The sequence below is a fragment of the Sinocyclocheilus anshuiensis genome, unplaced genomic scaffold (assembly GCF_001515605.1).
Source record: "Sinocyclocheilus anshuiensis isolate Anshui unplaced genomic scaffold, SAMN03320099.WGS_v1.1 scaffold982, whole genome shotgun sequence".
Classification (NCBI taxonomy): domain Eukaryota; kingdom Metazoa; phylum Chordata; class Actinopteri; order Cypriniformes; family Cyprinidae; genus Sinocyclocheilus; species Sinocyclocheilus anshuiensis.
In genome coordinates, this window is record NW_015539879.1 from 177733 (window position 1) to 191545 (window position 13813).

At 37.4% G+C, this 13813-nt stretch overlaps 2 protein-coding genes across 2 annotated transcripts in view; one reads left to right on the plus strand and one right to left on the minus strand.

The window, feature by feature from the left end:
* LOC107685395 (gastrula zinc finger protein XlCGF57.1-like) overlaps positions 1 to 10050 on the plus strand; it is a 17594-nt gene extending 7544 nt beyond the window's left edge. The window contains exon 3 of the mRNA XM_016481969.1: positions 8360 to 10050. Coding sequence (XP_016337455.1) covers positions 8360 to 9459 — 1100 coding nt within the window. The 3' untranslated portion in view covers positions 9460 to 10050. The remainder of the gene's footprint in view (positions 1 to 8359) is intronic.
* The window catches only part of LOC107685389 (gastrula zinc finger protein XlCGF57.1-like), a 228654-nt gene that overhangs the window by 161814 nt on the left and 53027 nt on the right, over positions 1 to 13813 (minus strand). The gene's annotated exons all lie outside the window — the stretch shown is intronic.

The window sequence follows — 13813 nt, forward strand, 5'->3', positions numbered from 1 at the left end:
TGAGAGCTCTCTGACCCTCCCATAGACAGCAATGTAATTACCACGATCAAGGTCCAGAAACGTAGCGAAGAGATTGGTAAAATAATCCATGTGACATCAGGGGTTCAACCTTAATTTTATGAAGCTACGAGATTACTTTTTGTACGCAAAGAAAACAAAAATAACGACTTTATTCAACAATTCGTCTCCTCTGCGTCACCCTAGCGCCATTTTGGAGAATATCCACTGAACGTAAACAACATATTTTGATTTGAACGAATACAAAGTATCCGCGTGGTGCAGCTAACACAGAACAGCTCCGCTTCGCATCGTGGTCGCATCACCACCTCGGGTGTGCATTATTTTCTAAGAATTCAACGGCGCGTCATCAATTATTCCTTGCGTATAATATGCATCATCCCATGGAGCTCAAATGGCTCAGGCCAGGAACCGTTCTCATACACTGTCATTTTTCACACGCTGTATCATTATTATTATTATTTTATTAAAACAATAGGTGATTTTTTCACACAAATACAGTTGCTTATTTCTCAGCACAAGAAAATATTATTAATATTATTAACTATTGCGTTATTCTCTGCGCTTATAAATATACGTTATTGCAAAGTGATTTATGGTTATAAATGGTTTATAAAATGGATACAACAACATGAAACACAAGGGCACATTTAATAATTATTTTATAAACATTTAATGATAATATTTAATGAAATGTGTAATGTCATGTTATTAATTTATTACTATTTATTATTGTTATTTTTTTACTCCCATTTCGCGTTGTGCCTAACAACACCCTTCAGCCATAACTTATTCACAGTAGCTATAGCACGGCATCTCGTACATTATTGCTTACTTATTTACATTGATTTGAACATTTCCGTTTATTGTGCACGCATTAAAAATTTATCTAATTTCAAACGGCTCCACTGTGGTGATATTCGACGCGGTTCTCTTTGGTTGAGGCTCAGCATTTTTTGTCTGGTGCAGCAAGGATGTTGCTCCAGCGCTTTCTTTAGGGCCTTTCGCACCGCGGGAACCTTTTCATAGTACCAGAACTAATTGTGGAACTACCCACTTTTTGGTGTTTTCGCACCACCGTAACTGGGTGCGATTTTAGTACCGGACTGCCTTTTTCGAGAACCAAATTAGCTCCTACTCCGGAGCAGGGTCTAACCGGCACAACTGGTACTAATCGTGACGTAAGTAGACTATTGATTGGCCAAACGCGTACGAAAACGCCCTCACCCGCCATGATTTAAAACGCCGTGTAAACATACTGTAAACATTGTGTCAACTTATTTCGCAAGTATGGAGAACGGAGATAGATGGACGGACGCTGAAGTGCAGGCACTTGTAGCAAATGTAGCACTGCCAGTTGTCGTTGGAGATTCTTAGTCCTCCTTTCCGTTCTTTCAATCGCTTTATGTATACGTCGACATTCCATGTCCATTATTGTGAAACCCGCGAGACACAACAAAAACACAGCTCCGATCACAGCGTCCTTCATTCCTATTGTTGTTAATGTTGTTCTTCTTTGTTTCCGTTGTTGAACGCCGCGCACAAAAGACGTCGCTGTCGACCGGCTTACGTCACTTCTTAGTACACACTGTCGGCGCGAATGCAACCCTTTAAATAGTACTGGGAAATAGTTCGTGCAAAATCGTCCCAGTACTTTAGTACTGTACATTTAGTTCTGGAACTAAAGCGGTGCGAAAGGCCCTTTTGATTTAAGTTGGGCCTCCAGTACTGTAGCTGTGTAGTGTGATTTCACACTTATGTCCTCTCGATTCGAGAACTGCATCAGACAATCTCTGCACCATGGTGCTGCAAAGACAGTAATTTGTGTAAATCTTGGAGGTGCCTGCTGCTTTACAAATTCTCGGCAACATTGTTGCGAGGTAATTATTTTTGTTGTTTTGCCATACCATCGCAGTTTCTCTCCATCTCTCTGATGATGGTAATCACATGCAGTCTTGCTCAATAAAAAACAGTACCACTGATAATATCTACTAGATAATCATAATCTAGGATAATTTTTTAATCATTGTTATTTATAGATCAAAAACTTGGCCTAAAACATTTCTAAAACCTTCTGTAAAGCTGCTTTGAAACAATGCGTGTTGTGAACCTGTATGCATTTTGCCCCCAAAGTACGCTGATACGTCACTCTAAACTATGCAAAAACATGGTGCATGTGCTTTGTGCATGTGCAGTACTCAAATCAAGCAACAACAAAAGAAGAGTTTGACCAATCATAATGCTTGGTTCATTCCCCAAATATCAAGTGGGGATAATTGACAAATGTGTAAGGCCTATAGATAAAAAGAGACTGCAAATCAACAGCAAATCACAATCCCACTGGATCACCCTTCCACTCTCACCATCTGACTGTTTTCTTAAGCGAGGACAGTATAGTAGGTACAAAGTTTGGCAATGCTGACATTAGCCCTAACAATTGCTGTTTATGTCAGATAAGGTGCAAACTATAACTTGGCAAGGCTATTGGCAAATAGATCAAAGTAGTAACTTGGAGTTTGGCATTTTAACCAACATTACTATTGTTTTTCTTTTTGTTGTTACTCAACACGCAACAAATATGATGCTATGCAAACCATGTTGATTCTTGTTTTACTACAGGTACTATCATCTTCCCCCTTTATGGTTTGAGGTTCAATTGTTGTCCTCAAGACTGCATATAGTAGTAACCTGCTTTCTTTTATTTACAAATATGAGGTAAACATGCACAGAAGGGTGGGTATGTTGCGATATTGGAAATATTTCTGCTTTAAACCATTAAGGCGAGCCAATGGATATCATACAAGCAACGTGCAAAGTTTGCGCAAGACTTATGCCGGTGAACGACTTTCACCAGTAAGTGAAAACTGATGGCGCATTAACGGCGCATATTCTCTCAGAGACTACGAGAGACTAAACTACTTAATATGCTGATAACAGCATATAATTATTGAATTAGTTTTCATTTTTCTTAATATTTCTCTTGTGGCCCGAACATAGGCTAGTGAAAAAAATAAGAAGAAACGTATTTTGTTTTAAACGGGTTGTTTTTGAAAGTCGGTGCTTGAAATAAAGCTGCTATTAATTTTCAGCGATGACCAGTGTTAACAATTTTAATTATAAGCCTATAATTCATTGTGTAGGCTATAATAGACCTGTTTTAAAAGACCTTTTTAAAAACATTTTCAATTAGCGTAAGCTATAGCCTAATCTTTTATTATTCTCACAGCGCGTCAGTTATGCGGTGATGCGCTATGACATTTATTGCGAAGCAAATTAATTTTATGAATTAATTTAATATTCATTTAATAAAAAAGTAACCTAATAATAATAATAGCCCTAATAATAAGAAGAATGTAACATGCCTACATTCATTGGAAATGCCAAATACTCTTAATACTGACATTATTTAATGCTTTTGACAATATCTCTGGATGTCTTCGATACATGCTCATCGTCTTTCGACACACCCGATCGTCTTATCGCGTATTATAAATTATTGTATAAGAGATTTAAATTTTGTTTAAACCTACTTCCTATTATAATTTTCATATTTAATTTATTCTTTTATTGTATTAAATAATAAATATTTTTTTATTTAATACATTTGTTTTTCCTTATTTGAAAATTGATCTCTGACATAGATATTAGGCTACTCATCTGACTGGATCTCACTGTATCAGTTACATAGTTTGGATTTAAATCAGAGAAATGGAACAAAAGGGGTGTTGTTGATTCCAGCAGACTTGACTAATGCAGCATAGCCATGAGTTATGAATAAGATTACATGTATGCTTGGCTGAAACGATGCATTTTAGTTTTCAATTGAGAATTAAATATTTTTTTAAATAGGAAAAAAAAAAAAAAAAATCCCCAACAATTTTAGGAAGGCCAAACAGGAAAATGATGTACCTCCTTTTGTAGACTTTGGTATTGAAAGTACAGTGTTTCCCACAGGATTTAGTGAGACAATGATCGGTAGACCTTGTGCATGCGCCCCTGTAAGAAAAGTTTGTACATTTTAAAGTGAAATGCATTAATCTGGTGTGAATTGAGAGGAAAATTAAGAGCTCCAACCATTTTTTTTTTACCAAATTGAAAAGAGTAAAAAAGAAAAAAATTTCTTTGTACCGACTTGAACCTTGACTTTTAACTGAAATAAAACCTCTGTTTAGTTGTGATAGTGTAGGCCAGTGGTTCTAAACCCTGGTCCTGGAGGCACCTCAACACTGCATGTTTTGCATGTCTCCTTAATCAAACACACCTGATTCAGGTCTGAAATGGGTGTGTCAGAGAAAGGAGAGATGCAGAATGTGCAGTGTTGGGGTGCCTCCAGGACCAGGGTTGGGAACCACTGGTGTAGGCAACTGCCTGTGCCTATGCTGCGGACCAGCCCTGATCAGCAGATCAGAAGTTTGTGACAGTTGTGTGTGTGATGATCAGTACCGCCGCTCCCTATACGCAAAGTACGCAGTTTGCGTAGGGCACCAACTCCCCGGGGTGCACCATACCAGTTGCTCAAAAAAACTTTCGTTCTATATTAATATTAAAATTAATATATACATAAAAATATAAAGATGAGCATATATATATATAATATATTTTTTTTATATATACAAAATGCATTTTAGGCTAAGCACATGTGACGTGCCATTCCCGCATCCGCGCCCGCTCGCAACTCATAAAAAAACCCCGCTCCACCTCATGTTTGTGGCTGAATGCAAATGATCATAACTGATGGACAACTATGCCGTGAAAAGACATCAGCGATCCGGCGCCGAGAAAAGAAAAAGAAAAAAAGATTGAGCCCGTGCATCACTTTCAGGTAGCCTACATTCATAATCCTGTGAAACTTTTTTGGATGTTGACGTTAATAACGTGTTTTAATGTTGGTGTCAGTGATAATTTAGCCACCAACAACGCATCTAATATTCTCTCTGACTTTACATGTTCCCTTTCAAAAATTATCTATGGTTTTATGAATAAAACCAAAAATCATGGTTCTTATTAGCCATGGATGGTAACCACAAATTAACCATGGTTTTGTTAATTCAAATACACTGAAAAAATTATTCATTGAATTTACTAATTTTCTTTAAGGTAAGTGGTTGCAATCAATTTATTTTAGCTACGTATAAATAAACAATTTATAATTGCAACCATTTACTTGAAAAAAATTAGTATCATTTTTTTCAGTGTAATAGTTTACAAAGAAGTATTAAGGTAATATTTTTTTGTGGTTATAAAATCAGACCTAAGCCAACCTAAAAAGACACTATAAGTCATTATAATCCGTAATTATGTCCCCACTGGATGCAACAAATGCCTCGTTTATAATGGGTTTTAATGTTTTTGTCTCGTTGCTCCGGCCGGAACACGGCATCAACAGTATGGTGAGGGGCGTAACATTTCCGTCACACACCTGAGATTTATTGTGAAATAACTCTGTCCTTCTGTCCTCTGATAAGCATTGTTCAGGGCTGCCGTTCCCAAAAGCTTTAATGCTTTCTTATGATACTTTTGGGAAACGCAGCTATGTTTGAATGCACTGTCAGCAGTGAGTGAACGCTCTCTGTGATTGATTGGTTCTGTCTTGCAACATTTGCGTGTGTTCAGATGATCAGGAAAATAGTTCTATCCTACACAATTACTCGCTAACAAAGGTTATTTGTCCAATCCAATGCAAATTGTATGCATTATTATTATTATTATTTTTGTTAAATAAACAAAACCACTGGTAAATAAAACGCACCTTAGTATCGATATTTTTTGTTTGAGTATCGATACTTTCGATACTCACGTCAGTATCGATATATCGATACTTCGGATCGATACGCCCATCCCTAAATAATGTGTTTTTGAACCTTAAACCGCATAAACACATTTCATTACACCAAATACACAAAATAATGTTCTTTTTAGCAGCATCATATGACCCCTTTAACGTTCATTTAAGTCACAAATGACTGTGTTGACAAGGAGACAGGCATTTTGACACACAACTATGTGTATTCGAACGTTTAAACACAAGGCGCGAAAAATAACTTGGTTTAGTCAGGCGCTGTACGAGCAAGTGCGCACCGTGCGTATCAGAAACTGTTTTAACGCGCGCGTTTGCCAAAATGAATCCTGCCCCACTGCTTAATGTCCCTGAACAGTTAAATTAGTTTTTAAACCAAAATGCTTAAAATGCATTTAAATGAAAAGCTTACATCATGAAGCGCAAAATAAACTTCTCAACCCATAAGCGAATACAGGCCTACTAGCCCTATAGAGTTTGTTCAAACACAAAAAGCACTATAGCTACATCTATCAAGTTATTAATCAAACTAACCTAAAATCTGTGGGGATGATGACGCTGTGTTTTTATCTGCTCCATGTGTCCGGTCCATTTGCGGTTCCACAACTCCCACTCCATCATTAGCTTTAGTAAAATAAACTAGCTGTAGTGACAAACTCATGTTTTCCCCTCTCTCCTCATTTTTTTCTCTCACTATTTTGTTTTATTTTTTATTTTTTTAGAATAGTTGACATTTTTACTTATCGAAGATTGTTCTTTGCATGACCATTTCTAGATTACACCAGAATGAAGTGAAGAGAGGTGAATGCAGGCATTAGGCGCAGCAATCACCTAATAGACAGGCTACGTGCAGTTTGTTCAAAAGTCAAATATATAATAAATGCATTTGATTGGTAAACCAAATTCAAATGTGACATTTTAATCTCTAATGGTAATGCATGGAATTTACAGAAAAACTCCACTAAATAATAGCGCTAAAAAGTGAGGGGCATGGTGGGGCTTCGCGGGCCCCCTCCTTGCTCTGGCCCCGGGGCTTCAGCCCCTCCTAGCCCAGTGGTTAATGCGGCCCTGGACATCACAACCCTAACAAAAAAATTAACCATGGTTTTATCGTAGTAAAACTGCTTAGTTTTCTTTTGCGTGATTTCTAAATGCTTGAGACTAAAATCAATCCGACAACTGTATTAATAAAATCATAGCCATAGGTAACTGTCTAGTGCTACAATTGTAATTTGTAAATAATACAATATAATTACAATTTATTTATTTACTTTTATAGTTTATTAAAGTTCTGTTTTGAGCCCTATAGTAGGTGTTTATTTTTTTGTTTGTTTTAGGATATATGTGTCGTGCGCGCGCCTCTGAGAAATGCAGGAGCAAAGGAAACAAAGTTTCCTTACTTTAGCAAAGGAAAACCAGTCTCCTCTTGGCTTATATCGAAATCCTCCGACATTTTTTCTTTACAAATCCTCGTTTTGTGCTTTTAATTCGTGAACAGCGATTGGTTTTGTTCTCTCTCCGCGCTCGTCACTAATCACGCAACGCCGACGTGCTATGTCATCCGCCTGAAAGCCTTCCGCGTATGACAGATAGCGGAAGTGATAGAAAAGTGTTTATTACATTTGAAATATAGATATTTTTTTTACAAAAACGCATGGATTTGCTACAGGAGGCCTTTATTCACCCCCCGGAGCCATGTGAGGGACGTTTTATTACGGATGTGCGCACTTTATTTCCCGTCTTCTGAACTGATCTTAGTAAACATCTAAGATTTGAATAATTAAAAGCTTTTTAAATGTGTTTTTAGTTGTGGACAGCAGTTTGGACCAATTCTGTAGAATGGCCCATATACAGACAGGTGTGTTTGATTAGGGTTGGAAGTGAACTCTGCAGGTTGGTAGAGCTCCAGGAACAGGATTGGTCACCCCTGAGCTAGGCCATTCAAAGCTTTGTGTGTAGTTGGCATAATTTAAAATTGATAGGAAACAGGTAATCAGTGTAGAGCTAATTTATTGACCCTGCAATATTTTAAAGGTGGAAGAAGATTGTTTTACAAATGTTGTAAATGTGAATATCAAAGGACTGACTGCTGAAACACAACACATAAATTCATATCTATAAAAACCTTACAACAGTACAAACATCAAGGTTTAGAATCTCATTTGTTGTGGTATTTGTATCAATATTTAATACCTCTGACTTGCCTAAATTTAATAGAAGAAAATTACTAGCCATCCCATTTTTGATAAATATCTTCTTAATTAAAACACTCTGCCAACTTGGAGTGTTTCAAGTGTGGAGGGAATATAAAAGTATCATTGGCATAACAGTTAAATCTAATGATATTTTCCCTCAAGGAGAAAAGCACAAGACCTAATACTGAGCCCTGTGGTACTCAATACTTGCGTATGATGAGGCATCTTACAAATCATCTAGCATACCTGTTGTTGGGTTTAGTACTTTAAAAGTGTAAATGTTTGGATATATGTTGTTTTGTGCCATTAAACTCGGGTTATCGACCTTTTTTTTTTTTTTTTGCTATAGACCTGGTGGTACTGAAAGAAGAGAGTCAAGAACTGAATCAAAAGGAAGATAAAAATCAGTATGAGAAACATCATGATTTCATGACTGGAGAAAAATCTTTAAGTTGCACACAGACTGAAAAGACTACTCGAAAAAGAGCTCAAATGACTACAATTAAATATAATTTCACCTGCCAACAGTGTGGGAAGAGTTTTAATCAACATAGAAACCTTAAAGTCCACGTGAGAATTCACACAGGAGAGAAGCCTTATATTTGCCAGCATTGTGGAAGGAGTTTCACTCAAAAAGGAAGTATTAAAGTCCACATGAGAGTTCACACTGGAGAGTGCCCCTTCACCTGCCAACAGTGTGGAAAAAGTTTCAGTCGAAATGGAAACCTGAAAGTCCATATGAGAATTCACACTAGAGAAAGCCCATTCACCTGCCAACAGTGTGGAAAATGTTTCACTCAAAAAGGAAGCCTTAAAGTCCACATGAGAATTCATACTGGAGAGACACCTTTCACATGCCAACAGTGTGGAAAGAGTTTTAAACATAAAGGAGCCCTTAATGACCACAGGAAAACTCACACCAGAGAGAAGCCGTTTGTTTGTGGCCAGTGTGGAAAGACTTTCAAATTTACAGTAGCCCTTAATAAACATACGAGGATTCACTCAAGAGAGAACTGTTTTATATGTCATCAGTGTGGAAGGAGTTTCACAGACAAGAAACATTTGAAGAATCATGTACAAATTCACTTTGGAGAGAAGCCTTTCATGTGCCATGAGTGTGGAAAAAACTGCGAAAACAAAGGAAACCTTGAGGCTCATAGAAGAGTTCACACTGGAGAGAAGCCTTTCACCTGCCTTCAGTGTGGAAAGTGTTTCACACTAAAAGGTAACCTTAACATTCACTTGAGGCTTCACACCGGAGAGAAGCCTTTCACTTGTCTTCAGTGTGGAAAAAGTTTTGCGCTTAAAGGAAATCTTGAGGTTCACATGAGGCTTCACACTGGGGAGAGACCTTACAAATGTCTTCAGTGTGAAAAGAGTTTCACAAATAATAGAGACCTGAAAGGTCATTCGCAAACTCATTCTGGACAAAAAGCTACAATGTTCTGAGTTTGACAAGATGTTTACGAAAAGGAGCAATTTAAAAAATCACTAGCACATTCACTCTGGAGGAAGGTTTTTTAATTGTGATCAGAGTAACAAAAAATTATTTTGCATTCACACTTGCAGATACATATGAAAAGTCAAGTATTAAAGAGAACCTATTCTTTTTGTGGAAAGAGATTTAAATGGCTCAGCAATTTCAAATGGCACCAGAAAATATGTATCTGTGTAAAATCAAAACTACGTTCACACCACAGGTGAATGTGGCCCAAAGTAGATTTTTTTTCTGCTTTAATATAAATTTTTTGGTTAGGCTGTTTACATGACCATTTAATTGTGGGATTATACTCGTCTGAACAGGTGACATTCCTACAAGACTCCATCCTCTTCATCACAAGTAATAAATAATTTTATGTCCATTCTTCATCTTTTTATACTTTGCCTTAAAGCAAATTTGCCTAAAAGTTTTGGGCCCCCTTTAGCAGAACTCGCAGTCCATGGGCACCTACACTGGACCAACAGGGCACTTTAGCATTGGCGAACTCCACCCACCCCCACCCACACACACCACTGGTCGTCAAAGTATTTCTGAAAGCAATGACCGCATTTATTGTGTTTCGTTTGCTTGCTCTGAGGCACAAGTAATATTTTTTTAGATGAAAATTATTATATTTAGTGGCTTCTCCCACTTTTCTTAGTGATATTTAGTGCCAGTTTATCAGGAAGTGACAATTGTTTCCCTTTGACTCGTTGGATGGAAACTATGCTTATTCACATATGTTTTATGCGATATTCCAATTTTGGAGTTAAGTTTGCAACTTTGGATGGAAACCCGGCTATTGATAATCCTGTCTCTGACTTCTGTAGGTTACATTAGAGCAGGGATCCTCAAATCTGGCCCACAGGATCCACTTTCCTGCAGAGTGTAGCTCTAACCCTAATCAAACATACCTAAACATGCTAATAAATGTATTCAGGATCATTAGAAAATCACAGGTAGCTGAGTTTGATCAGGGTTGGAGCTAAACTCTGCGGCGCATTGGTCCTCCAGTGCAAGATTTGAGGAACCCTGCATTAGAGGATTCCTCCTTCAGGAAATCTAACATGTAGTCCAGAAATCATGTTTTGGTCATTAGTTCAGAACAACACTGGTGGAGGTTTGAGGAAGAGGACTCCTAAACGCAGTAGGAGTGATGAGTGAAATTATTTTGTTTATTAATTATATGTTTGCGTTTAGGGATGCAGTTGCTATCAGTGAGAAATCTTTTTTAAATGACTCCAATAATTATCTGCATTGATAATTTCCTTAAACTAAACAACCAAATGTATATATAATTTAAATTCAAATTCATGTTTGATGTGTAACAATATGTATGATGAAAAGAATTGTGCTGTCTGTTATAATAAGGTGTCATGAAATGGAGACTCCAAATGTTCTTGATGTTTATGCAAATGAAAGGTTTCTCTGCAATAAAACAGTGCAAGAATCAAATTTCAACACTTACTCCTCAGTTTAAATATGAATTATTTTTTTCTACTCTTCTGAAATGCCTGGTTTTGAAACCGGGAGAATCGTGACAACACAATATCCCCTCGATATGACTCTTAAAGGGTTAGTTCACCCAAAAAATGAAAATTACCCCATGATTTACTGACCCTCAAGCCATCCTAGATGTATATTACTTTCTTCTTTCAGACGAATACAATCGGAGTTGTATGGATGAGAAACATCCTGGCTCTTCCAAGCTTTATAATGTGAGTGGATGGTAGCCCAAAATTTGAAGTCCAAAAAATTCAACCAACTCAATATAAAAGAAGTCTACACGGCTCCGGGGGGTTAATAAAGGCCTCCCGAAGCGATGCGTTTGTGTAAAAAAAATATCCATATTTACAACTTGATAAACCTTAATCTCTAACTTCCGCTAACTGTCGTACGTGCGTTCACGAGAGAGTGGCGTTCAGCAAATGACGTAGGCGTAGCGTAAACTCCGGTGAGAATATGCTAGTCTCGCGAGAAACAAGTTTTGTTTACAGCAAAGGAAAACCAGTGTCCTCTTGGCTTATATCGAAATCCTCCGACATTTTTCTTTACAAATCCTCGTTTTGTACTACTAATTCGTGACTGGTGTTTTGTTTTGCTCTCTTCTCTGCTTCCGTATTCTAAAGTGAAGATTGTGATAACTCACTAGTAATTACTGAAGTCATTGTAAACTTTTTGTAAGATTCTGGTTAGTAATTCATTTTGCTAGATTTGGTAACACTTAAATCATTACTAGTGGGTTACCGTGATCTTCACTTTAGAATACTGATCCAAATAATTAGTAGTTTCTTCAGAAGGATGTAGTTACACCTAAATAATTACTATCCAGAACCTTACATGTCTCAAAAGCTTTTCATTTTAGAATACTGATCCAAGTGTAGGGTTGAAAATGATCAAAGACTTCTGTTCTGCTTTCCTGTCCCAAACCTATCTTGAGTAACAAAGGGGCCATTTGGCATTCCTGAAGGCACAGAGGTGCTGATAGTGATCAAGGCCTGTAGGCCAACATATACATCGGGGGTCTACTAATGGTCACACCTTTTGCCCAGTGGGTGAAGCTGTAATCTGCTGATTGGTCCGTTTGATTGTCTCACAGTTGGTTTTTAGTCACATGGTCAAGGAAGGGATGAAAGAAGATTGTAACTGTAGCTCGGGCTCTTTTCGTTTGCTACCTCTTTTCTTTGTTGGAGCTCTTCTTGGGGCTCTGCCCTCTCTCCCTCTTTTTCTTCCTGTCAGGTAATATTTTGCATACATGCTGGGTACCTTTAACTGTACATGTTTTACCATCCTTCATCTATTTTGTAACCAATTCAAGTGTAACCATAACAAAATACTGTTAATAAACCATAAATTATGTGCTAATCCATCAGGTGATGAGTACCTTGCCAGGGAATATCCAGTACAGAGACATAGCCTGTCTCTGCTAAAGAGAGCAGGGAGTCATGGACTGTCCATGCCTTAGTCTCATGGAGGCAACCCTTCATGCTGATGTGGGATTGAATTTAAAATCAAAGGTTCCAACAACCTCATGGCGATCAGAGTTCATTACCATCGACGATGATGGCAGGTGGTGTATGGTGAAATATGATGATGACCACTACCTGGCATCATCATTAATGTAGAGTAGTGGTTCTCAAACTGGGGTACGTGAGATGACGGTGGGGGGTACCCGAACAAAATTCTCAGTTTTGGCATTCATTTAATACCCCAACTTAAAGCAACATTAAAACCAAACGTATTTCTGACAAGCAAAATGCCGCTTCTAATGTAAAAACAGGAAAATGGGGGTGCCGTAAACGGTCAAATACATGATATCCAATCAGCTTACCTCATTTTTTGCAGTCAAAACTGACTGCATCCACACAAGTAGCGTGCATGTGATAGGATGCCCGCTGAATATGCTGCTTTAGCAAATAGCGCTGCTGTTCAATGTATCTTTAAAGTAGATCTTCACTTAATAGCATGAAGAGCAAATATTGACACGCACTGTACATTGAGATCGATTTAAACTCTCTTAGATACAGACACACTCTGTGCGTGTTATTGTTTTCATGTTTAAGATACGAGCAAGAATGCAAATTTCCCTGAATATCCAAACGATGGCAAATGTGCCATTAATTTGTACAAAAGTTCAACAAAAAAGGTAAAATTAAGTGAACATTTTACATTTTAAATGTAGCCTACATTTTGAACAGAATTGTCATGTTTGTTCTATTTTGCAACGAAATAATAGTTCCAACGGAATCCGTATCATCTGGTGTGCGTCTCCAAGCATCATACAGCGGAGTTTCGTTAGTGAACGAATCTGCGGCTTTGAACGATTTGGAGAGTCAGTGATTAATAACCCATTCATAACTACAGCATTTTGCTTCGTTACTGAATGAATGAATGAATGAATGACGCGATGCCTGGCTCATTAAGACAACGACCGCCACCTATTGGCTGTTTTATTTTTAAATCTACCAGTATCACTTCGATTTACCATCATTTATTGCTTAATTTATTATATTAATAATACACTTAATAAAATGTTAAGAATATGACATAAAACACGACATACAATTAATAAGGATATAAAATATTTGCCTCTATAAAGGTAAAAAATGCACCTGTAAATCAGTTTAAGGTTGCAAATATTGTCCTTTAAAGGGGTCTTTAAGGTTGCAAATATTGTCCTTTAAAGGGGTCATATGACGTTGCTAAAAAAAACATTTTGTGTATTTGGTGTAATAAAATGTGTTTATGCGGCTTAAGGTTCAAAAAACACATTATTTTCCACATACTGTACATTATTGTTTCTCCTCTATGCCCCGCCTTTCT